The sequence below is a fragment of the Antrostomus carolinensis genome, unplaced genomic scaffold (assembly GCF_000700745.2).
Source record: "Antrostomus carolinensis isolate BGI_N321 unplaced genomic scaffold, ASM70074v2 scaffold36509, whole genome shotgun sequence".
Lineage (NCBI taxonomy): Eukaryota > Metazoa > Chordata > Aves > Caprimulgiformes > Caprimulgidae > Antrostomus > Antrostomus carolinensis.
The window spans coordinates 3,443-29,427 of NW_010341216.1; the positions used below are offsets into that span (position 1 = coordinate 3,443).

The 25,985-nt window shown below is 38.5% G+C and overlaps 1 protein-coding gene across 1 annotated transcript; it reads left to right on the top strand.

The window, feature by feature from the left end:
- Positions 1 to 1,290: 1,290 nt before the first annotated feature.
- LOC104531523 (oxysterol-binding protein-related protein 1-like) lies at positions 1,291 to 24,201 on the top strand (the record flags this gene model as incomplete). Its single annotated transcript, XM_010176422.1, has 15 exons — positions 1,291 to 1,411; positions 6,044 to 6,129; positions 8,369 to 8,443; positions 9,491 to 9,602; positions 10,747 to 10,832; positions 14,504 to 14,648; positions 15,406 to 15,473; positions 15,560 to 15,604; positions 16,664 to 16,737; positions 16,819 to 16,882; positions 17,842 to 17,943; positions 19,392 to 19,517; positions 20,684 to 20,765; positions 23,557 to 23,663; positions 24,055 to 24,201. Coding segments are annotated over exons 1-15 (1,440 nt in total), but the record flags the coding sequence as incomplete, so codon positions are not given.
- Positions 24,202 to 25,985: the final 1,784 nt, after the last annotated feature.

Sequence of the window (25,985 nt, forward strand, 5' to 3'; positions counted from 1 at the left end):
GTGTGGTGCAATCAAGCTGCCTGTCCAATGCAGCTGAGTGTAAACAGTTTGTGGGACCAGTCAAAACCTCTGCTAGTATAGGAACACTAGCTATGTGAGGCCAGTAATGTTCTTTGCAATTGTCAACCGACTCAGAAATAGAGGTTCTGCAGGCTCTGGTAAACCTAGTGTGTCAGGTGAAGATGCTAAACTGGAGATGCTCAATTTGGGCAACCTCTTATTTTACTGATGTTTGTAGTTGCAATAAATTGTGTATTACAGCATGGTCTTTTGAGGCTGCTTTTAAAATCACTTCTTGACACCTCTTAAAAGCAGTATATTTAAATAGGATATTAAATTTGGGTTTTTCCTATGCTGAGCTGTGCTGCGTCCAGGTTTAGTTGTTGTAGTAGCATTAAGGAAAAAAAAGGCAAAACAAGTTCAGATTGTGATGCTGTCAGTGTGAAAAGATTGGTCAGGACTTCGCTTAGTAACTGTGTTCAGTAAAAACCTGGTAAGTGGTGCTGTCATTTGCTCAAAGGTCTCAAGCTCACTGTCTAGTAGAGACCTGTAAAAATAGTGATAAGAGGTTTTTTCTCCATTCTTAGAAAGATGTAAATGCACCTTTTTCTGTAGTTTAGAAACAATGGTAAGATGAGAATTAGCTAGTTATGTTTTACAGTCACATGTTAACTTCTTTATATTGTGCTTAAAGATAAGGTCAAACCTACAAAGTTGTTTGAGTATCTGACTCTTCTTCAAATCAAGGGGGTCAGGTATCTGAGTTCAAGAACTGATCGTATCAGTCACTGATGGATATCTGGCGACCTCCATGTGAAGATGGATGATGGATTCTGTTCCTCAGGGTTGAAAGTCAAAATAAGTCTTGATTAATTCTGAAGAAGTACTTTTTTTTTTTTTCCTTATTGCCTCTGGAAACCTTAAGGGGTAAAAGTGAAAACCTTACCAGGAAAAAGTAAATGCTCACTGCTCATGCTTGCCTCATTTGTGGCATACAGTTCCAACTCTCAAGCCACACTTAGAACCTAGAAAACCAAGAAACAAGAGAACATGAGTATTTTCTCATTTAACTGCTTTGCTTTTATGAGGAATTTTAATGCCTCTTAGTGGCATGACTGGGTGCTGGACAGTTGAAAACAACTTGCACATTAAATGTGTTCCACATAGGAAATAATTGTCTTTCTCATACTGGTGTTAATATTAAATAAGGGAGAAAAGTGACATAATATTAAGCTGTAACTTATAGCAGCATGAGATTGCAAAACTGGTTCTTTAATATCTTTATTAGAGATGAGTACTGAAGCAGAACAGCAGCTTCTCCATGATGCTAGAAATGGAAATGCTGAAGAAGTTAAACAGCTGTTGGATACCATGGACAAAGGAGAAATAAGCTTTGATATCAACTGTAAAGGTTAGTAGCCTTCCTCAAATGTTTGTAGTCTCACTATTGAAGCCACAGGTAGTGAAACTGTTACTGATAGTATAACCTTGCTTTCTTTGAAGTACTCAGTAGAGTAATAAAAAACACTTGCATAACTGCTTTTACCCTGTGACTCTTAAGGCCATGCTTGCATAGGTGAGAGATCATAAAAGCAGACTACAGTTAATTGTAGTGTACAGAAAACCTCAGAGTAATTCACAGAAGCTGGGGATGTCAGCAAGACAAAGAATCAGTACCTCTTTCTGCCTGCATTCATGCTTATACCAACTCTGGAGCTTTATAATGCTAAGCAGAACAGGCCATGGTGCTAGAGGATGGCTCAGAGAGGTAAAGAGCCTCTAACGAGGCCGCAGAAAAGATTAGGTAGTTTATTTGTGCCCTGCTAGGTGTGGGGTTTTTTAGGCCCATGTTTCATTATCGTGTAGTAGGAGCAGCTACATCTCTTGCCACTTGCAGGAATGGTTGGGACAAACGTGTACTTTTTACTATATGAGCTGTGTGCTAGGTTACTTGGGAAAAGAGAGTAAAACTGCCAGTCACCCGTGTCTGGGTCTTTGGCCAACGTTAACATTCTGCACATGCATAGCTACCCATTTAGTAGCTTTCTGTTTCTCTTTATTTACATGGGTATGTTTCTGGTCACTCAAAAAAAGTGGATGTATATCCCACTCTTTCTACATTCTCTGGTATTTCTTCATTCAACATTTAACTGTTAAGCAGCACTGAGAAGATAGTGCTGCAAAGGGAGAGAGCAATCATGCTTCCTCTCAGCCATGGCAGAGGGAACACCTTGCCCTAAAAAGCAGGGAAGCCTGTTATCTGAACAAGCTGTATCCCTTTCCCAGCTCTAGTTCTTAATCATCAGTTTACTCATCCTTTTGTTTGACTACTCAGCTGTGTCTGTGTTTTCCCAATAGTTAATCTGCTCGCCTCTGAAAAACAAGTTGTAAAGCCCAAACCCTTGATACTTCATCTTCAGGGAGCTAGTTTGTGATTTAAAAGGGAACTAAACAGAACTTGATTGAGCTAGAGTCCTCAACTCTCACAAATGTCCTCTGCATATATTTGTGACACTGTGTGTAGTACCTGAACAGCTGGAATAAAAATACCTTAAGATTCATGCAACAGTACCCATAAACAAGTTGCTGAACTCTCTTGTGCCTAGCAGAGATTTCAGAGCTTCTCCAGTGTGTTCTTAAACATAATCTGAAGTCAAGAAAGCATAATGAAATGGCATAATCTCCAGACCTGTATTATGTCAAGCAAACTCATCTCTGGTACCTGCTCAAAGTGAAGTGTTAGTATTGTGAAAGTCTGCAGGTAGAAGAAACTCAGCTAATGAAGGGAAGGATAGTGTTTAGCTGTTACTCTTTCAGTTTAGCAACACATGGCCAGACAGCTAATACATGCTTGCTAATGGGAGATCTGGGAAACTAGAGGGAATATGTTGGTGATCGTTTAGTTTAAACAAAATAGTTCTGAGTATGGAATCTGTACACAGTGAAATCTTTGTTCTCTAAGTTCTGATTCTTCTAAATGTTAGAGGAGACAGAAGTGTAACTAAAGTGTTCTCTGGGGAAACTGTTTTGGTTGTGTGAAACTTCAGAGTTAAATCTCTCTTATTCCACAATCACTCTTCAGAGACTAATTGTTTCAATCACTTTGCACCTGTAGAGAACCTTGCTGGAAATTGTCTAAGACAGATTTGGGCCAGCCAGCCTCTGCAGTATAACTACCCCTGCCATTCTGCCTCCTCACTACCAAAACCACTGTCTTGCTACAAATCCTGATCTGTTAGATACTACTAGATAGTAGTTGCACAACTCCATGATGATTAACTGAAATACAGGCTGTAGACTGTAACTGACTTTTTGCAACCCTTCGTCTTCCTTCTCTTCCCTACAGCTTCTTGTCCTTCTGTTATTGTCTTCTCAATAATCAGTTATCCCTAGAAAGTCAGGGTATGGGAAATGTCTCCAATGCTGCAGCAGTTCCTTCAGGGCTTACATCTGATGTGACAATGACACTTGGCTTGGAATAAAGTACTTTTGGAGCAGGTGGAAGGCTGTATTTGAGGTAGTGTAAACTTTACCTAGAGCATGCCTTGGGAGACATAAGTCTGATACATTAATGTGCCTGGGTGTCAAAGCCTGCGTTCAACATCTTGTAAAACCTGTCTTATCTTTCCAAGGGTAAGCTTGTATCTGAGGCTGTGCTCCAGATTCACAAGTGTGAAGTCTGACAAGAGTGATCCCAAACATTCTGATTTCAGCCAAAGTGAAGGAACAGAACATAAATTCAAGCTTCTTTTACTTGTTCTGTTGTGACTGGGTTCTAGCCAGTCAACACTTACAGATAAGCAAGACTTGTTTGACGAGAATCTAGCTCAATGATGTGTTGTGCCGGAAATATACATTTGAATGACTGCACAGTAGCCTGGAAGACCACAACCAGGAGATGACTGCCTAGTTTGTCTCCATTCTGTAAACAAATGGTAACACTTGAGACTTATAGCTAACTGGCATCAAAGAACTCTGTGGGAGGGCTGGGGGAATCTTTTTTGTTGTTGTGTTTATTCTACTTTCCTATCCTTGCATTCTCCCCAGTATAGTGATGTGCTGGTTTAAAATAAAAATAATAAAAAGTGCAAACACTTGTAGTCACTTGAAGAGAAGTAACAAACAGCTCAAGAGCCTGAGAAGTAACTGGCCAGCAAACATTCAGAGTGGATGCAGAACAAGAGCCTCTGGCACTTTATTCACCAAGAACTACAGATCTGGCCAGGTTCCTGTTTTTTTTTTTTTTCTATGACCAAATGTCTCAGCAGCAGCAGCACTGTTTTGTTGACACTGCAACTAATGACTGTCTTAGGCTAATCGTATGAACTCAGTGCAACTCCACCTCATATGTGTTCTTTGAAAAACCTTCTTCTCTACTAGACTGAGGGATGAATGATGTCCTTTTAGTATGTTATCCAGCATATTTCTTCTCCAGGAAGAAATTCTTCACTGTGAGGGTGGTCAGACACTGGAATAGGTTGCCCAGAGAAGCTGTGGATGCCCCTTTCCTGGAAGTGTTCAAGACCAGGTTGGATGAGGCTTTGAGCAACCTGGTCTAGTGGAAGGTGTCCCTGCTGATGGCAGGGGGGTTGGAACTAGATGATGTTTAAGGTCCCTTCCAACCCAGACCATTCTATGATTCTATATGTAGCCTGAGAATTGGTGATCCACACAGTATTTATCTTCTGTGTTACTTGAGCCCAACAGTCACATAGAGCAGGAGCTCTGTTTTAGGCCAGACTGGGATGAGGGGAAGATATTAAATTTGTGGTTGGAACAACAGCAGAAGTTGAGAAGAAAGAGAACCAAATAACAAAAGAAATAGCCAAAAGAGGGCAGGAATGTTAGCTGTAAACAATTATAAGAAATGGGGAAATAGTTCAGCTGTGAACCACATTCAAATGTTAATTTGTAATATAAGAGCAGAAAGAATAATGAACTTGCAAGACCAGGAGTTCTCTTTTTTTTTTTTTTTTTTTTTCTTGTGGTAGCGGAAGGTCCCCTCAGGGCAAACTTATGTTATGCATGTTCCAGACTTCAATGCTTAAGGATATGTGAAAGGAGGGAACTTAATGGTGGCAGTAATTTCACAACCATTTCTAATGCCTCATTTTCATTTTGCTTCCAAATACAAAATGATAGCTTTTAGGTGGCACTTGGAATACTGTGGTTCTTTTGCTTAGTTAAAATGAAGTACAAATCAGCTTTGCTTAGTCTAGTTGTGTATTGCAATTGGAACCTCATGTGAGTTGTTAAATTAGTAGTCTCTAGTACTTTTATTATCTTGCTTTTAAATAAGCAATTATAGGACAGTTCTTGAATTTCATTCATACAACCAGTGCTCCAGGACATGCTTTAAATGCTTGTTAAAGCATAAACAATAGTTTCCTTTGCATGGTCAGTTCTGTGCCTGCTTCCTACTTCTGCTTATCATTCGTGCAGAGGCTTGCAGCTGTCGATGGTGCATGAGTTCTACAGTGCACAGAGATTTCAAATCATGATACTTAGTAAGGTTATCTTTTTAAAAATTGAATACAAGCACAAAACCACAAAAAACCGTAACATTAAGCCATCCCACCTGTTCTGGTTTGAATCATCTATTTGGACAAATGGGTTGTCCTAACTCTCACTTGTGTGCAAGATATAAAATCACATGAACCAAACTGGGTTTTGATAAACAAGAGAAATATGTATGTGCATGTACTGTTTTCATAGTGAATGAAAGTAACCAAATTTTCTTGCTACTGTTGAAGAGTGGTATGTTAGATGAAAACAAAAGTTTTATTCTCTATGAGACTATATGACTTTCTCCTTTCACAAAGATTTTTTTTTTTTTTAGTTTTGAATCTAACGTTCTCAGACTGCATCCCAATTTAGTCATTCGGATGACATGAGTAGTATTGATGCTTCCAGTTACTGTGAAGAATGATCATCCATGCCAACCTCCAAGCACCTGACAAGATCTCTTTTGTACTGTGTGGCCAAAACTAGATCTCTTTTGTACTGTGTGACCAAAACTTAATTTACCTGTTTTGTATTTTAGGCAGAAGTAAATCTAATATGGGTTGGACACCTCTTCACCTTGCCTGCTACTTCGGACATGCTCTTGTGGTAGAGGATTTGCTGAAGGTATATTTCTATCTGCCTCTGTGTAAGGCAGAAAATTATTGGTTATGCTAGAAGCAGTTAGTATGCATTCAGGTTTTTGTGATAGAAGAAAGGCAGCTTTGCAGAGAGGCAGAGCAACTCCTACAGTTTATTTGCATGTAACATAGGGATAACTAAGCAGATTGTTAAAACTGAGGAATGAAATAGTTGTGGTATTAAGATCAGCCCAGTTTACAAGGACCCAAAGTCCTGACACTGGAAGTCTCTACAGTAGTATACAGCTATTATGCTGAGCAGTGTTTACAGCTATCGGTACTTAGCTAACTTTCTCATGAAGTATGTGTGTTTGTCTATGTAACCATCTGAATATAGGAATTAAAGATGTATAGTATATAGGTGTACACTTGTGAAAGCTTCAGCCCTTTTCAAGCTCAGTGGCTATCTGCATACGGTAAACCAGCATCTGATACTAGTAATGCTAATGTTTCAAGGGCCATATCTAGCATACTGTAGTATGTAAAGTGTGTCATTTAGGCAATTTCACTTACTGAGTTGCAGGAAAGGCTAAAGTGTTTCAAGTGGAAAAAAAACAAAACAAAACAACAAAAAACCTGTGTTATGTAATTGGAAGTTGTGCATAAAGGTCCAGAATTCAGTGCAAAGTAACTTGTAGGTGTTTCTTTCCAGGCACAGGCTAACGTAGTTTGACTCATTACTTCTTTCTAATGTCTTTGAAATAATGAACTATGTGATGAACTTTGAAATTATGAACCTCTGTGGTCACAGCTGATCTATTTGTATCTTCATAGCCACATCTGCCCTGCATTTGCTATTGTTTCTTGCTGAGCTTATTTTTCCCACCCTAAGCTCTCAGAGTAGCTTCGACCAACTCTAACTGTATTATACTGTGTTGCTGTTTGAAAGGTACGGCTGTAGATGGCAGGAACATGCTAAATAGCCTGAAATACAAAGGTAGCTAATCTAAAGTTGAATTTCATTCAGCATAAAGGCTACCAGCCATAATCGTGACTAAAGCAGGAAACAAAGTTGAGATTTCTGTGAGAAGTTCTTCTCTAGCCTGCACACCTGCTCTGTAGACAATGCTGCTCTTAATCCAAGAGGGTTACTTAAAGCAAAAGGTAAAGTTTTTGTCGCTTCACGCATTTATCAGCGCTTACGGAGTTGGAATACTATGTGTAACTTTGTGCTTTCTTCTTTGCCTGTAGGGCTCTTGAAAGGGTATTATTTAAAGATTGAGTGGAATAATAAAGGAGGTTGTGCACTTCTGAAATTTAGGCAGGTACAGATGCCTCTGTGTACTTGTGCTTAGATTTTGTGCTCAAAGAGTGAGTGAATGAGGTATTATCAGACACAGAACTCTGGAACTAGAGCCAAGTTCATCAGTTAACTTCAGGCTGGCAGCAGTGATCTGGCTAAACTATGTGATCTAAACATGTGTGGTAAAGTTACAGATGTCCTGCCCTCTTTCTGAGAGGTTAGGTAAAGTGGTATAGAAGAAATGGTTAAAGAAAAGAAGAGTAGGATTTCTTGGTTTCCTGGAACAATGCCTGTGCAAATAGTCTTCCTTTCAGAGAAAAGATATGGGGTGGAGAAAGTACATGACAGGAGGAAGGCAGATTCAAGACAAAGATTGTAGAGGGGGAAAAAAAGGGATGAGAAGAAAGGTTATGTTTCAGATGGTACTGTCTTAATACTGACATGGAAATTGTCACTTCAAGTAAAAGAGCAGCAATAGGTGCAATAGAGAGAATGCCACTTCTTAAATCAGAAGCACCTGGAGGCTGGTGCTGCTGTGTGTCCATCTGTAATATATGTATGCGTGTTATCCAGCACCAGTGCAGTTCTTTCAGTAAGTTGTTTGGTTTTGTGTTGTTTTGTTGGCGTTTTTTCCAACACCTACCCTCTGCTCCTCCCCCCCAAAAAAACTAGCAACAGCAAAGAAAACCAAACCAACACCCCACCCTTTGTGTTAAACTTACTTTCTATATACCTTCTTCTCAAAAGTAAGAGATGCCTGGAAAAAATGCAGGAGGCTTTTCCTTTTTGAAATAGTTTATAGAATGCTGGTTGTGAATCTTGTATGTATTTTATCTTCATTTTTAGGGTGGCTCTGTTACAGTTCTGATTTGCCATGCAGCCTACATTAGTGTCCTGTTCTCTCCCTTCCCCCAGTCAAAGAGAATAGCTATGTAGTTCTTTATGGAAGGCCATTCAGATGTCTTTTGCTCTTGATGTTTAGGCTGGTGCAGATGTGAATGTGCTGAATGACATGGGGGACACTCCACTCCATCGTGCAGCTTTCACAGGACGTAAGGTAAAGTGTGTTCACTTTTTAAAGCCTCAGTCGTAGAATTATTAAGGAAATAATAGCAATAAGATCATTTCAAAAAGGTGTTTTTACAGCATCTAAAAATGGCTTACCACCTGTTTTGGTACAGTATGTTCAAAAGAAGTAGAAGTATTGTGTAGCTGGTATAACTCTCTCCAAAACAAAAACATGGTATAGATACCTTTCTTGAAGACAGGGGAAGACTGGTCCATGGTTTTCCTTGGTGTACTTTGTCATATCTGTGTTAGATTTTTATTGCTGAAGATTTTACTGGCAGACAGAAAGAAATAGTGGTTATCTTCCGCTGTGCACCAGTTGGGTAACTAACTGATGATGCTTCTGTTCTGCTTCTGCTGTGTGCCAGAGAAAATGCTGAAGCATAGCACTGCTTCTCGCTGGAGGTGCTAATTAACGTGTGGAAACCAGTGTAAAGATCTCCCATCTACTGTTAAAGTACAACAGATTAATTTGTGTTTGTGCCTGGTGTGTTTGACACAGTAAAAGGAGTAGGGATTGTTTCTTCTAATTAACTGCATATTTACATAGAGAGAAACCATATTGTTTTAATCTTAGTGGCTTCTGGAGGGGGAAAAACTATAAATTGGACACACTTCCATTTGGTGTCTGGAAGTGCTGTTTCTTCATAAAAAGCTTTTTATAGGCCTGTAATGATAACCTCTTGGCCCTTCTGAAGGAGTGGCTACTTAGTCTCTTATCAGAAGAGCCAATCATACTATTTTGTCTGTTAAATTCAGCATTCACACCAGGTATACCAGCTTTTAAATCGGAATGGGTCTGTTCAGCTGTAACTGATCTCCTGTTAGTTCCTTCTGCCTAACTGATGTGAGAGAGAAGGTTGCAGTTAGTACCCCTATTCAATCTCTCTAAAACATCCCTTCCTGTTTTTGTAAGTCAGCAGTGGTGAGAAGCCATTATACAGCTCTTCTTACAGGATGTTGATAGCTGGAAAGCCTGATTGTGGCCTTGCCATGACAGAGATAGATAAGCAGTGTTTTTCAAATTGCTTTCCAGGAGGTGGTGATGTTACTCTTGCAGCATAATGCTGATACTTCTATTGTTAATGGGAGTGGAGAGACTGCAAAAGAAGTTACTCATGATAAAGACATAAGGAACATGTTGGAAGGTAACTTTAATAAGCCATGGTCTGGGGGTTTTTTGGTTGGTTTTTTTTTTTCAATACTTATACATTCTAAAAGCTGATTTTTCTCTTGCAAGTCATAGGGCTCAACTGAATTTTTTCTTTAAATTTGGTCATTAGAAAGAAAAAAGTTACAGGTTTTTGGTTTTTGTCTGCAGTACTGACAGTTTGGGTTTTTTCCACAATATGCTTGCAAGTGACTTGGAGAGTAAGTATCATGAATGCCAATAGCATTGTTCAAGTAACTATTTCAATCCTGTTGGGGTAATCCTTGCTACAACTCTGAATACTACATGGCAGTCAAAGCCTTGGCTCCCTGGAAAAGAAAAAAACCTCAAGAATAAGTGACTTTGTCAACAAAATAATGAAAGAGCAAAATTCTGAACAATTAGCAAAAGTGACCCAGTTTTAGATCAAATTTAGGACTTGCTATCGCAGTCTTAGGGGTTATATCAAAAGGAAGAAAAGTAAAACCCTTCCCCTCGTTTCCTCCATTGCCTCACAGGTATTAAAAGTAAGGGAGATGATGTCCAAATACTTAAATAGGCTCACTGCTTATAGTTTTGGAGAGTTCAAGAACTGTGTTGCTTCCTGGTGCTATTATGTGATACCCTTAAATACTGCTGAAGCTCTGTGTCCAATACCACAGACTGTATGTATGAAAAGTGATCTCTCTTCTGATTCAACATGAAAGTGCATAGGTAACAGTCCTTTCTGTTGTTCATGTGCTGAATTGTTAGAGAAGAATAAAATTTCTGCAGGATGACAGAAGGAGTAGGAGAGAAACTGAAAAGAACGCAGGAAGATCTGATGAGGGTGTTATGTAGCTCACCTTTTACTAGGCAGTAGGGTTGGGTTGTAGGTGTTTAAAAAATAATAGCATAAATATATATGTGCATGTGTATAGACTCTTGTACATCTTTTCAAATGATTTTTGCTTTTTAACATATTCTTGCTCTGACACAGACTTTTCTGGATAACTACTCCATTTATACCTGTCCCAACTAAGTTATACTGGAAACTCCTGTTTCTCTAGGCTTGTTTTGATATAGTTTCTTGAATGCTGTACTTCATATGTATTTGCTGCTTTATTGAGACTGACCTTAAATTTGGGGTTTTCTTTAAATAGCAGTGGAAAGGACACAGGAAAGGAAACTGGAAGAAGAACTCTTAGGAGCAGCAAGAGAGGGAGAAACAGGGAAACTGACTGCCTTGGTAAGAATTCAAATGTTTGTAGTACTTTTGTGTCAAGTGTCTCAAGCCATAATGCTAATGTAACAGCGTGTGACATCCAGCCTTGCATTTCAAAGTGCTGTGACTTCAGAATATTAGTGCTGTGTGCCATGTTATGTTGGTAATGTACTGAACCCTCAAGGGTTTTCCAGCCTCCTTGTTGGAGGCTGCAAAGCATTGCTTTTCAGCTTCTTTAATGTTACAGTTTTCTAAATAATCTACAGTTAGTTGTAAATAGCAGTGTAATGGTTCTAGATCTAATTACATAAGCTTGCTGTGTTTTTGTGGATACCTTAATGTCACAGGTGCTTAGATTTTCATCACAGTATGGCCTATTTTAAATCTTGAAAGTAAGCTTTTGTTATTAGCACCCATAGTTTTTAATGGACCGTCATCTGCACAACACAATTTTGTGCTGAGCAGGACTTGAAAAATGTATATGTGCACACATGCACACTTGTTGTAATTCAAGCTGAACAATGCTATGGTGTGGTGCAGCTATCAGAAGTAAATCACAGAAGAATTGAGACTGGAGGGTACCTTTGGAGATAGTCTAGTTCAACTATTGTTTGCAGAGCACAATCAACTAGAGCAGGTTGCCCAGGACCCTATCCAGTTCGGTTTTGAAGCAGAGTCTCAGTACTTCAACTTAAGCTTTTGAGAGTCCTGTAGAGTTTCCCTGTAAGACAGACATGTAGTATGGAATGCTTTCTACCTGGTTGGCACCTTTAGTAATACCTTTTAAGGTGTCAAAGCAGTCTGAATACTTCTACTTACTTCTAATAGAAAATACACAAGTGTGAGGTTTTGTATACTGTGGAATTTGACATTCTTTACTTTTCTGCCTAGAAGACAGAGTGAGCACCTATTCAAAATTTATTTCCATCCTCTAATTTTCTCTTCTGGTCTGAAGAGCTCTTGTCTTTCTAACTCCTTCTTGCTTTAAAACTGTTTTTAAATCTTTGGTCATCCTTGTAATTCTTATTTGTACTTTTGTACTATTCTCTTTGAAATGGGGAGAGAACCAGAGCTGTACACAGTACGTAGGGTGTGGAAGAATAGAGTATTAATATACTGACATGATTGTATTAATTACAATTAATACATTGGCATAAGTGATCTGTTCTTCATTCTGGTAGTTTGTAACAGGTGCCACATTTGGTGCCTTAAACTGATGTGGAGGAAATTAGAAAAAGGTGACTCTTCATAGAAATCTGTCGCTTAAGGTCTGTGCTTTTTTTTTTTTCAGGTGGCATGTAATCATGCATGTGAATGTAACTCTCCCTGTAAATATTTTAATTTCTAAGTTATTTTTTTAATAAAAATTTAGTATTGAGCTCTGTGTATGGACAGAGGACAGCTATATGTTGACCTCTAAAGCTTTTCAAAGTATTTATCATGTTTATCACCCTGAGGCAGTTTTTAAGTCAAGTTGTGACAGATTTTTCTTGGAATCCTTCAGTGAGTACTTGGACCTGTGACCATTGAATTACTGAACTGAACTAATTCTGAACTGAAGCCAGAACACAGCTATTGTAACAACTGAGAAGAAAATTAACTCTATCCTAGCAAAACCAGGACAACTTTTAAAACTCCTGCTGACTCTTGATGAAGTCCAAAGAACTTTCTCCACTTACAGCTCTATGATGTAAACCTCCTTAACTTTCCTACCCTTCAGTTAATACTCTAAACCTCCTTAACTTTCCTACTCTTCAGGCCTACTGATTTTCAGGTCTTTCTGCTCTTACTGTAGGTTCTATTTAATTATCAGACTACTGGGCTTATGAAACTTTAGCTGCTTACATCTTTTGTTGTGAGACCTAGCACACCAGAATTTGTTTTCTACTGCCCTGCTTTTGGAACAGAGTGCCACTTACTTTAAAGATACCCTGTTATTGTTAATTCTCCTTTATGTTGATTATTTTTACCAAAAGGACTGTACTGTGTATTGTAACACAGTCGTCTGGAAGAGATAATTTAATGGTGCAGTTTCCCTAAACTTTCTAATTGGACTTCAGACCATTTTTTCTCCCATTCCTGCATGTGCTTTAACTTTGTAACTGTTCCTTCTATTGAAATTTCTTGAGGTCAAGTGGTAGTGGTGGCTTTTGTGCTTCTCTTCTATCAAGATTCTCACTAGATCACAGTATGTTTTGCTGTTAAAAGATAGACCTTTAGTAGCTGAATCTTAATCCAGGTTTTTTAGTCTACTTGAGACAAAACCAGTGTGTTCTTCCTGTGAGTTCTCAAAAATGTACTGTACATTTACTGAAATTACTGGAGAGCTTTTTATCTCAATGAGTTGATGCTTGAAACTCTTCAAAATGCTGCCTTGTAACAAGGTGTAAGCTGCTGAAAGTACAGGCATGCAGCTTAAAAGGTGTGGAGGCAAAAAGTCGGGAGAGGTAGAGATAAGGCAGATGTAAAACAGCTGGTTGGAAAGAGCTAAAACCTAGGAATCCTCAGGAACTCAAGTATTTGACCTCAGTATTAATGAGGTTATACTTCCACAAGCTTTCTTGACTTGTGTTCTCTTTTCAGTTGAACTGTAAATAACAGCTGTAGCCATTTATCCTTTATGGGACTATTTCTGAAGCACATTTAAGGTGCCTACTGTTGATGCTAACTTAAATTGCTGGCATGGGAATTCGGTTATTGTGGAGTAATTTCTCTAAGATAGCATATGGCTAATGCAGAAAGCTTAAACTAAGTGTTTTTCTAAAATTGTTGTCATGCACTTGTGACTCTAGTCTCCCAAGACTGCTTAATGGTAACTTAGCCTTTCTATTAAGGCGGTCCCATGTGGCTTGGAAGCTTAACTGTAGTGGCTGATACTACATGGAATGGTTTGGGTTGGAAGGGATTTTTAAAGGTCATCTAGTCCAACCCTAGGTACACATCCAATAGCCACATATTTGAGTAGAAGTATAGTGGTATTTTAGGGCTGTTAGTAGTGTCATGCTTAATGACCCTTCTCTTTGTTGGGGTTAGTTTCTCTAAACATTTATGTTATGTCCAAGTAAAAGTGGATTGTTTTTTTTCCTCAGTTACATAGCTACTCTAATCTAAATTTCCCACAATAGTTAGACTTCAGAATACAGTAAAACTGTTTGTATAACAGACTGCCTATATTAGGAGCTTCTAAATGGCCTAGGATGGCTCTGTCATTGTACAGGGTGACAGGCCTGCCAGTCTCAAACTTGCTACACTCTGAAACAGGGTGGCCACACAAACTTGTTCTGCATTTAGCACTGGCTTGTCCTAACTTTTGAACTTTGCTTGGGAGTCTTCCGTGGAGAACAGTAGATTTGGGCAGTAGAAACAGAGCCATTCTAGCCATGTAAATGACTGAACTGCAATACCAGGGAACTCCACCTGGCACTGCACAGTTGAGCAAGATAAATGTTTCTGTGGTATGCAATAGAGGTGGAAAGGATATAGCAAACAAAAAACTCAAGTTCCTTACTCTAGCTGAACGTCTGGCTTGATTGTTGTAGTCCTTACCCTTCTCGTAAGATTTGCTACATGCCCTCTTTGGTGCCAGATCTACACTGAAGCATCCTAGTTAGGAACGGCTAACTCTTCAGAGAATGAATATGGCATCTGGAGAGGGAGGAACACTCATGAGTAAGCAAAACTTTGCTTTTTTCCAGTTGAACAAGCCCAAACCACCTGATATTAATTGTACGGATCAGATGGGGAACACACCACTGCATTGTGCAGCATACCGTGCCCATAAGCACTGTGCATTGAAACTTCTAAAAAATGGAGCAGATCCTAAAATAAGAAACAAAAATGGTGAGTACCAGATGAAGATACATAAAGTGTTAAGAGGAGACAGAAATTTAACAGCTTCTATAAGCTATGTTACTTTCCACTTAATGTTCAGGGGAAGTCTTGCAGTACTTCACAAGCTTTGTATTACTAAAAAAGGAAGCCCCACACCAACTAAGTTGCAAGAGACTTAAGAATTGTAGCAAAATACTTATCATACATACTTTTATTTTCCCAACTTAGACATTTCTAGAAAATTTACCTGCTTTCTGTCTTAACCATGAAATATGCCTGGCTTTTGTTTTCTTGATGCTAAACACTGAACATAGGTTACAAAGAAAGGGATAAGATTGAAGGTGTGGCCCAGACAAGGTGACTTTTCGGAAAGTGGCTTCTAATGGAAGCAAATCTAGGAAAAATTTTTATGCAGGTGTTATGCAGACCGTGTACTTGTCATCTGATTAAAGATACCTCTGTCTTGATATTTGTGAATGTTCTGAACTGTTTTTATAGATGAAGTGCAAAAACCAAACTTAAGTAAGAGCAAAGGCCTCCTCTATGGCCAGTAGAATTCTGAAGGGCAGTTCAGTGCGCTATAGTTCAGAGCCTTTTTAGACTTCTGCCCCTGAGGTGCTTATGTTCCCCAATTCCAAGTAAACTTGGATGCATGTGGGACCAAACTTTAATGGATAAACACAGTGTCAGAGTGATTATTTTTAAGTTAAGTATGTCTGGGTTTGTATGCGTCAAATTCTTATGCCTCGTCTTGGTTACTAAACAGATCAGACACCCCTTGATCTAGCCCAAGGTGCAGAAATGAAACTGATACTGGGAGGTAAAACTGGAAAGGTAGGAACTTTATACCCATTTAAAATGTCACTTGCCAAGACTGTCTAGTTGAAGCTATTCCTACATAAGCTTTAATTTCTGTGCAGGTTATCAACAAACCCCTGAGACGATATGAAGGACTCCTATGGAAGGTGTGTCTTATTTCCTATTCTTAAATAGCTTATAAGATCTTGAAGTATGTAATTTTCTGTACTTAAGTGAGAGTTGATAAATGAGGGGGCTTTTCAGTAATATATTTGTTAAATGATTTAACTTTAGTATATTGGATAAATTATAGATGGGCTGCCTGAGTGGAGCAGCTATTAGATTCATGGCACTCTGATCTTAACCTCAGGTCCCTAAAATCTCTCTTCATTTCTTGGTAATTTGTGTGGCAAAGCTTTCACTGTGGTATGGTTTTGTGCCTTGTCTGTATGGTGAGTAAAATGGGTTGGTTGGTTGTTTTTGGGTTTGGTGTTTTGTTAGGTTTTTCCCCCTTTCCTGAATAGATGTCTTGCTGTCCAGTAACCTATAAGTAATATTTTGCCACAAGTTCACCTTCTTCTGGAAATTTTAAGACTTAAAGGGATGATGTCAGTCAAACAGCTCTTTAAAGCTTGTTTTTCTCTGATACTGAAGTGAATCTTGTTTTTGTTTTTTTCCCTTGTTAAAAAAAAAAGTTGTCAATCTTCTACATGAACGCTTCATTTTTATATTCCTTAATGAAATCTTTGAAGACTCTTTGAAGTTTTCTTCAGTGTAAATTTTCCTGTGTATTCCCTTACATTTGTAATACAAGGAACTATTTTTAGACGGGAACTAGGTACTAAAGTCGTGAAAGGTAAAATGTTGTAGCTGGATCTCTCAATCTATTTTGTTTCTCATTTGATTTTATAAAGAAGGATAATGTGGTAATCAACAACCCCTGTAAAGTTAAAAAATGCAGCATTTTAATATTTTGGTTCTTAATGAATAAGAGGCTGAACAAAACTTCTGTCTTTAGGTATTTCCAAAAAAAGAAAATAGCACTGTAATTGCAAAATATTCTCAGATTGCTGTGATCACCAAGATATGTAAAATGTAAATATCTTCTTAATGACTGACAGTTTTATGTAATAGCCTTCAAGCTGTCAACTTACTGGGAGTAGTAATTCATCAGCTGTTAACCTTACTTGGCCTTTTCTGTTTTGCTTTTGTTTTCATTTTTTTAGAGCTCACGATTTTTTGGTTGGAAACTCTACTGGGTAGTTCTAGAACATGGTGTCCTTTCCTGGTATCGGAGACAGTAAGTTCTGTGTTTAAATTTCTGATAAGTGATTGAAATAATTCTTATCTTCAGTTTATCAAATCTCTCTTTCTTTCAAAGAGCTGATGCAGTAAATAATGATCATCGTCAGGGATGCAAGCACCTAACACAAGCTGTCTGCACGGTAGGAATTTAAATGACTTGTAATTACTGGGTTTTTTATGTAATGGTGTTCTTTGGGGTTTTTTTTGTATGTAATGGTGGTTTATATCTAAACAATGAAAACTTCATCTAGGTTGGTAAGCATGTCTTTGTTTATAAAAAAGGGAAAAAGCTTGTGCTGTTGCTTGACAAGAGCCAATGTTTCCTGCAAAATATTCTTATATGTAAAGTGGCCATAAAGCTCCTTCACTTCTTTCCAAAGTCATGAAGATCTAAACAAATGTTAGGCTTCCTAAAAGCATGCATCTTCAGTTGTGCAAAACAACTGTTTGGAGCATGTGATACAAAATAGCAAAGCTCTAGTTCTTCCTCTAGCTGTCACTGACTACTTGTGACCAATTGTGTAACTTCAGTTCTCCAACTGAGATTAATTTATCAATTCTGAAGGTGACTTTTAGAAAACTTCCTTAATTGGAAGAGGTGAGTGGAAGATTGACAAGCCTGGTGTCAAGTGTAATACACGGGAAGATAGTGTTTTAAGAGAATGCATTTAGGATCACTTCAGTATGACTTCTTCTATAACTAACTTGTCCTAGTTATATAGATTGGAGCCACAAGTTCTATTAAGCTACAGTACTATATGAAAAGTGACTCTTGCTTTTCTGTATCTACAAATACCTTAATATTGGTGGTCTTGCATGATTGCTGAGATTTTGTTTGAATCAGGTGGTGCAAATATATGCAAATACAAAATTTTGACATAAAGAGCCTCTGTATTCTCATTTGTGATATAAAGTGCAAGACAGCACGCTTTGCAAAACTGTTCTGACCAAGGTTTTTGTAAACTATAGTTGTTTCGCATCAAAACTAAGGCAAAAACTTCTGAATTAAGGCTAATTCTCTGTCTTGTTTACTCTTAACAGTTTTGTTTTTTCTTACTGATTCATTATCCTAATTTTCTCTTTTTCCATGTTGCGTTAGGTAAAATCTACAGACAGTTGCTTCTTTTCTGTCAGATGTTTTGATGACACTGTTCATCGTTTCAAGATTCCTAAAAATAGCCTTCCTTCTCAAACTAGAGAGGTAATAATGATTCTGTATCAAAGGCTGTAAAATGTAATAACTTTTGTAATGAATAATTTCCATTCCACTTGCTATGGATGCATTAGTAGTGGCTGCAGTATCTTGATCATCAGGACTTGGTAAGTGTATATATTGAATCTTTTAACATGACCAAATAGCACAAGTGGACAGTCATTCGCTTAAAAATTAGGGCCACCTTGTTTTCCAGCTCTGTACCTCTACTATGCCCTGTAGTCTAACTTCCTCCTTTTTCTTTAACTTCTCTGTATGGTAAATTTCTATTGTAACTTCCTTTTGTTGCGCTTTCTTTCATAGTTCATCATCCTGAACAAAAGAATATTTAACAGAACATTCTACTCTTAGCCATTCTGCAAGATAATCTAATAAATTATATTCTCTTAAAAGGTGGATCTGAATCAAGAGAATAACTTCTTTTTTAGGGCTATTTGTAGTGTAGCTACTATTGTACTCTTGTAGGTGTACTAACTAGAGATGGAGTAGGAGTGGAGGTAACTGGAGTACTGTGTCCAGTTCTGGGCTCCCCACTACAAGAGGGATGCGAACATACAGAAGAGAATTCAACAAAGGGCCACTAAAATGATCGAAGGGACCAAAGCATCTTTAATACTAGGAAAGGCTGGGAGAGCTGGAACTGCTCAGCCTGGAGAAGAGAAGGTTCAAGGGGATCTTGTCAGTGTATGCAAATACTTGAAGGGATGGTGCAAAGAGGGATGGAGCCAGGCTCATTTCAGTGGTGCCTGGTGACAGGACTAGAGGCAATGGGCACAAACCAAAATGCAGGACGTTCCCTCTGAACATAAGAAAAGTGAATGTGACCAAGCACTGTCCAACTGCTTAGAGATTTGTAGAGTCTCCATCCTTGGAAATACTCAAAAGCTATCTGGACATGGTCCTGGCCAGTAGGTTCTAGGTGGCCCTGCTTGAGGAGGGGAGGTTGGGCCAGAGGACCTACAGAGATCCCTTCCAACCTCAGCCACTCTGATTTGATTAACAGGAAAAGAATCTACCTCTTAATTCTCAGAGCACCTGAGGTTTTGTACACAGTTTGTCATGCATAAGAAGGCAGACTTTGTCACAGGGACCTTGCTGTCTGAACAGAAATCCAAAGATGCAAAATACATTCCCTACAGTCTTTTCTTAGTTGATGCCACTTTTCTGTGACCTTGGATAGACTGAGTGGGTTACATTTGTGCTCGAAGTTTGATCAATTAGATCTGTAGTATTCTGACCGCAAAGTATCTCATCTTTGATATGTGTTACAATTTTTGGCAATCTATTTTCTCCTTACTAAGGTGTCTCATTTTACTAATTAATATCTTATTCACATTAATAGAAAATTTTAATTCATTCTTTTGCATGTATACTGTTGCCTTCTGGGAATGACCTTTGAAATGTGTATTAACTCCTGGGGATTTTTTTCTGTTCAGAGTTGGCTGGAAGCAATAGAAGAGCACTCTGCCTATAGCACTCATTACTGCACACAGGAACAGTTGAGTAGTGATGATGAGGAAGATGATACAGTATCTGTTACAGACCTACAGGATACTCTGGAAGTATGTACTGAGTACTTACTTGGCTTATGTGTCTAGGCAGTTTCAGATTAGTACTGTTTTGTGTTGAAGTGCTTCAGTGTACTTCTGGCTAAAAGTAATAATTCTTTTGTCCCATGGATGTATAAATGCTGCTTGTATTTGCACTGCTTACTGTCATGTATTCCTGTTCAGATTTTATGCATAAAATGGCATGTTTATCATAGCTACAGGGTCGTGTTTTTCGGTTTTACCAGCACTACTGCAAGGTAAAAAGTTGCTTGAGACTTTCAACCAGGAGAGGGAGCCTTGTGTACTGTACTTGGTGACAGCAAGATTGGAGGATAACAAAGCTAACCTTCTGTGAGCTTTACCTCTGTAAGACAGGCAATTAAATGGCTTTAAAATTATCCTTTAACACCTCAAGTCACATTAGATGCATTGTACAATGAGTGTTCAGAGCTCCAATGGAAATGAGTCTTCCTTGATAATCCTAGCATTCAGACTGTGATTCTTGCTTTTTGCCATATGTATACTTCTAAAACATTTACTTTAAGGGAAAGTTGATACTGCAATGCAAAAATCTTCATGTGACTGAACTCCAAGTGGCTTGTACGATACCTTTTGGTACAAGGACTCAAAGTAGCTCATGGCAGAACAGGGATGGGAGGATAACGGTTGCTGGTAGTTCCCAGCAGCCTACAGAAGAAGATGGTATTATCAGATAGATAACTGTCTCCCAGTTCAAATGCAGGCTTTGAATATGATCTTGGAGTGGGTTCCTGCATGTTGCTGTACTTGCCATACATCAGTTAACCTATGCATTTACTTATTTTGTCCTTAGGGTTGTCAAAGAACGAGCAATAGCTCTTCCTGGGTTTTCAAACTCTTTAATAAAAAGAGGGTAAAATGCATAAGCAGTACATACAACATAGCTTTGGCTTTGATTTGCTGTGCTAATTTAAACAAAAGCTGATCAGCAATATGTGCATAAATCTGTTTGCTTGTGTGTCTTTGAAGGTACTTCATGTAATTCCTTTCAGTTTTAATGCATCAGTCTCTGTCACTGGGTATCTTTGTTAAGATTTAATGCTCTCCAAACGTTAAAATTTCAGTATAGCTAAGAGAGTAAACATACACTTTCCTTAGAATGAGGCACTTCTGAACTAGCTGTCCTTGCTGTCTTTCAGAAAGCACAAGCATGCCAACAAAGACTCAGTAAAGAGATTTCAGACTTTTTTGCAATGGTTAAATCTTTGGATGCTACAAAAGGTAAAACTTACTGTTCTAAAATGTAGTTTGTTACCAGGCAATTTTTTTTTTCTTTTAAGCAGCATATGCTTTAGTTTAACTGAAATTAAATTTTCAGGAGCTTGAAATTATAGGACTGTTTTCCTCATTGAAAAAGATTCAAGTAGAGTAACATTATAGTAATTGCAAAGAACTAAGATTTCAGATTTGGAGAAACAACTAATAAATACATTGATGGAAAAGAATTTTATTAATGGTTGCAACTGTAAGTGAAACTGCCTTTAGATACAGCGCTTACTGAGTAGTATCATAGGAATATAATGTAGGGATTCACTTCCAAGGCTTTAAAAAAAAAAATAAATCTGTAGTTGGTAACTTATTGCAGAACATAAGTGTCCCCTGACAGGTACAAAGAGCTAGCTGTCTTACTCTGGCTTTCCCCTCAAAAAACTTGTCTTGTAGTGAGTAGAAATGCATTGAAAGCTGAAACATGATAAACTGAATGTGAAGTGAAATCACAAAACTATACAGGGAACTGGAGGCATGGTGGGATGGGGTATATTCCACAGACTTCAGCCATGAGTTTTATGCCAGATTTTAACTTCTCGGGCTTCGTTTTAAATGGTAATTTTTAAATTATAATGTACCTGAATTTTAGAAGCATAACTGCCAAAAAATAGCACAGACATCAAGCTGTTCAAGATTAGACCTTGTTTCACTTAATGTGTACAACACGTAAAGTTGCTCATGTATTAAACACACAAAAGAGTTCTGTAAGAACATCTAACTGTTGGCCCTTTGAACCCGAGTCCTAGCTACGTATTGTCACTAAAATCTGTGAAGCTCATACTAGAGAACAAATTGTTTATCTGTACAAATCTGTAGTCTGTAATAGAATAGCAGTTTTGGGAAGAAAAAGTTCTTCCTCTTCCATCCCCATGCCTTCCCAAAAGCAGTCTAAAATACAGCTTTTTCTCCATATGCTACTGGGATAAGTTACTGTGTGATGTTAACCTATCTTGCACTAACTGAATTATTATCAAATTTTTATTTTGCAAGGAAAAGTAAGGTTTTATAATACCTATGAGTGTTTTATTGGGAAGCCTTTTAAATTAATAATACAATAAAACTCAGTTATTCACAAAAAGCAGTTTAAAAATTAATGAGGTGGATAAATTCCCTTTGGTAGATGTAGGGGCAGTTTCTCTGACCCAATATTGTTGACCTGAAGAACCAGTGAGGACATTGACTTTTTTTTTTTAAATACACAGCTTGAGTAACCAAAACACTTAGTAAAGCAAAAACCAGATATTATCTCTTTCCTAGAAACTGCTAGTCTTGGTCAATAGCAGTAATGAGTTCCTATTTTCCTTCCAATGAATGTTTGTAATTCGATGGGTCAGTGAACTGTTTCCAAGTTCATGTATAACCTCTGCTAGGTCTTCACAGAGACAACTGCTGCAGCTCTCCTAGTTCTTGCATTGGGTTGATGTGGTATCTTTAAAGTATTTGAGTCCTCTGGCTCTAGAAGAATGCAAAGTTCTGAGTTGAAAGTCCTTCTATGTGGAACTTCCCTAAAAGCTTTTGAGTAATATAAAAATGGCTGTTTTGGAACCTGGTATCTAAAATTCTCTCCCTACATGCTACTCAACATGCTACATTCTGTCTCAACATGCTACTCTAAATATAGGGTATCTTTGAGATTTATGCATATTGTTTATTACAAATAAACCTGTCTCCTACTCCTGCACTCAGTGTGCTGCCCCTCCTTCTAGAGGTGCTAGCTGTTCTTGACAGTTGCTGTAAGCAGAGACTCCTAATTCCAGTCAGTAGTGAGCTTTGGTATCAAAGGTAACAAATAGTGTGTGGATATGCACTGTATCTTGTCCTGCAGAAGCAGTATAAGTTGCAAAATAAATTCAAGAACTGTCACTGCCAGATCTCTTCATTTTTATTGGTGAGATCAACTTGAAGTGCCTGTGTTACTAAATGGTGTCAACTGTTCCTGGAGTCTGTGGCCGCTAAATGGACACTTATTTTAATTGCAACAAGTATGCTTCCTGAAAGAATGGCTTGCTTGACTTCTGAGGAATTCACATCACAAAACTTCAAAGATTATGTCAAACACTAAATTTCTATCAGCTGATTGTATTCCTGCTAGTTCTAGACATGTAGCTCCTTCTATAAATGGTCATAGAAGTCAGGATGTGAGGTGGCATCACTCTGCAAGCTGTGTTTCTTACCCAGAAGATGAGCCCATGAAAATAAGTCCTCCTTCCACTTTTATTGATCAGTGTCCTTGTAACTCCACATCTATTTTTTTCAAACCTAAACCTCCAGCTGCACTGTGGTAAGCTTTTTCTCTTCTATATAATGTCACAACAGAAGGCAAAAAAAAAGCTACATTTCTCACTTTAACTTACATTTAACTGGTGTAATATCCTTTGTCTTTGAATTCTGTCACCTGGTAACTCTGAGGCTTTTAAATCTAGAAAGTGGTTAAAAGGAGATTGTTGTTAGTCACTTTACCAGTGTCTTGCTGCCATAGCTCACTACCTCTGCTTTCTAAGCCATACTGAAAGAGAAGCTCAATCCATTCATGTGTCATACCGGTACTAGGGAAAGGATGCAAAAGAAAGAACTTGGGTTCCCTCAGTGCTACTTTTGCCCTTTCCTTACACAGATCTTGCAGTGCACCGGTCTTCCTGTAGAATATGAATGTTATGTCTGTATTACTTGGAGGAAAAAATAATTAAAAGAATCCTGTAGTTTATAATGTCCCCCTAATACTACTAATCTTTTGTGCTTTCAGGAATATCTTCTCCCCTTCTGCAAAAAGTTGATGTGGTCTCTGAAGTATCCAAGGAAACATGTGAGGCCCTGGCTGACTGCCTCAACCTATTCACAAAGCAAGAAGGGGTATGTATCATCCTGTGTGGGTCTATAAAGGGTCTGAACAGCTCAGTCTATGTTGTTAGTTCCTGTTTACCTGTTACAAAAAAAAAATACACATACCCATAGGACATCATGTTGTTGGTAAGCTGTCCTTCTGCATGCTGAATGTCTTGATGAAAACTCATGCCTCTAAAGAAAGAGTGGCTAAGTTCCCCTACAAAAGGATATCGTGGTATTTGAGTGTTCAGAAGAGACGCAGATTTTTTCCTTGCAAAGTACTGCTTGTAATGTTCAAACTGAGTGCTTGGATTCAACAAAGTAGTTGCTTTGCTGATTTGGAGGTTAAATTTATTTTTTTTTTTTGTACTGGCGAACTGAAGTGTTGAACACTGTTGCTTCCGAATTTGTTTTTCAGACCATGTGCTTAGTGGGTGTGCGAATGCTCTCTTTTGAACTTCTGGCTTTCACAGTGACAAGTATCTTGTATGGTGTTAAACATAATGCAAGTGCTTCAATTTGGGAAGATATGTCAAACTCATTAATTCCTCGAGTAGGAGATCTGGTATTTTTCTCCCCTCTCAAAGATACCATAGCACCATGGAATAAACTTGTCTTGCTGTATTGTGGTAACAGTAATCCCTCAGTTAGGCTCTTGTTGTCATCCATAAACTGTGTTTCAAAATGAGGTTTGTGTTGGTGCTGTTAGTCTTCCAGTTATTTAACAGTAGCTGCAAACACTGGCTCCATTGTCTGGGCCTGGTTTAAGATTTTTTTTTTTTTCATTCCTTTCCAAGCCTTTTTGTCTCCAGTCACAAGTCTTCTAGACTTACTTGTGTCAAGCTCTAGCAGACTGGAACAAGCATTGCTTTTTTTACATTGAATTTTTTCTTTAAAAAAATCTAATCTAAGTTGCCAGTTACATTTCTGGATGAGGGGGGAGTTGTTGCAACAGTGGGTGTCTAGTGTTAGTGTTCCTTAATTGTGTTGGCACCTTGTTTCAAGCCAGACTAAAATAGCTTTCCAGAGTGGAGTATGGCAAAACATATGGTGAAATTGTAATTTCACCTTACTTGAACTTGAACAGTCTTAGTAGGTGTTGTCATCTTAAAGCATATCGATTTGGGCACAGAGGGATAGGTTGAGGTGTGAACTTGAATTTCCACCATGGCTAGTGGAATCTGTCGGTCATGACAGAGGGGGATGTGATCCCAGAGAGTTTTGCGTCTTGGTATTTTTAAACTTCAAGCTATTGCAATTACCAAATATAATACAGGTTTTTAAAGATGCCATAAGCTCATAATGCAGCAGCAATCTCTTCCTAAGACTTGAACCTTTGCAAAAAGATATGTTCCTTGAGCATTACTGTTCTTTATTCCACAGCATTTGGTTTTGTTACCTTTTATAAGCAGGGCCCTGTTCTTTACCATTCTGTGCTGACTTCGAGGCTGTAGTTCTGTTGGCAGTGCAAAAGCAGTATGTTGACTTCTGCAACAGCAAGTGATAGGACCCCAAGTAAATGCTTTAATATTCCTTCCACATATATTGAATAGTAAAGCATAACTCTAAAGTATCAAATGCTTGTCTAAAGTGATCTTTTTTTAGTGTTTTTCTATTCTGATCATGGTCTCAATAATGAAGTTAAGTCTTGGGAGTTGTAAATGTTTGGGAATGACTGCCATGAATGCTCTGCTCCAGCAATAATTGGCTGCTGTGAACTTAAAACTGCCAGATTACCTTCAGGAAGGATAATTCTACAGCAGTGGTTTAAAAGCTTCTTTCCTGCCTGCCCTGCTGTCTCCAGGCCTCTTTTGTTGTCAGTGGGGCTCTTCCAGACTGCAGCTTGTTTTAAGGGGGGGACTCCCTGGTAGAACTCTCTCTGAGTAGACAGGAATTACTTGCTCTGTAATATCTTTCTGCTGTATTGTGTGTGCCCTGGTTCTCTCTGGAACAAATGTCTCTTCGAGCCGGGTACTTCTTTATCTTGCCTCTTTAAGGAGAATTATTTTCCTCTCTCACTTAAATTGTCAGCATACCAGAAGTCAGTGCTTGACTAATGAGGAGAGACTGCCAACTTCAGTAAGGATAACCCAGTGAGCACCCTGGTTTTTCCTTTTAGAGAAGACTTTGTTTAGTGTCGCCCATCTCTGTGCTGCGTAAATTGTAGCCTAATTGTGCAATATGCAAATGAACTGCTAACACAGCACTGAAGAGGAAAAGATAAAGGTTCAACTCTCTTCCACTTGCGTTAGAAATGGTGCAGGAGCGTGATGGCCAAACGCGCCCCATCTGTCCGCTGCTTCCCCTTCCCCCGGCGCGCCGTCTCCCGGTGCCGCCGTGCAGGGCTCG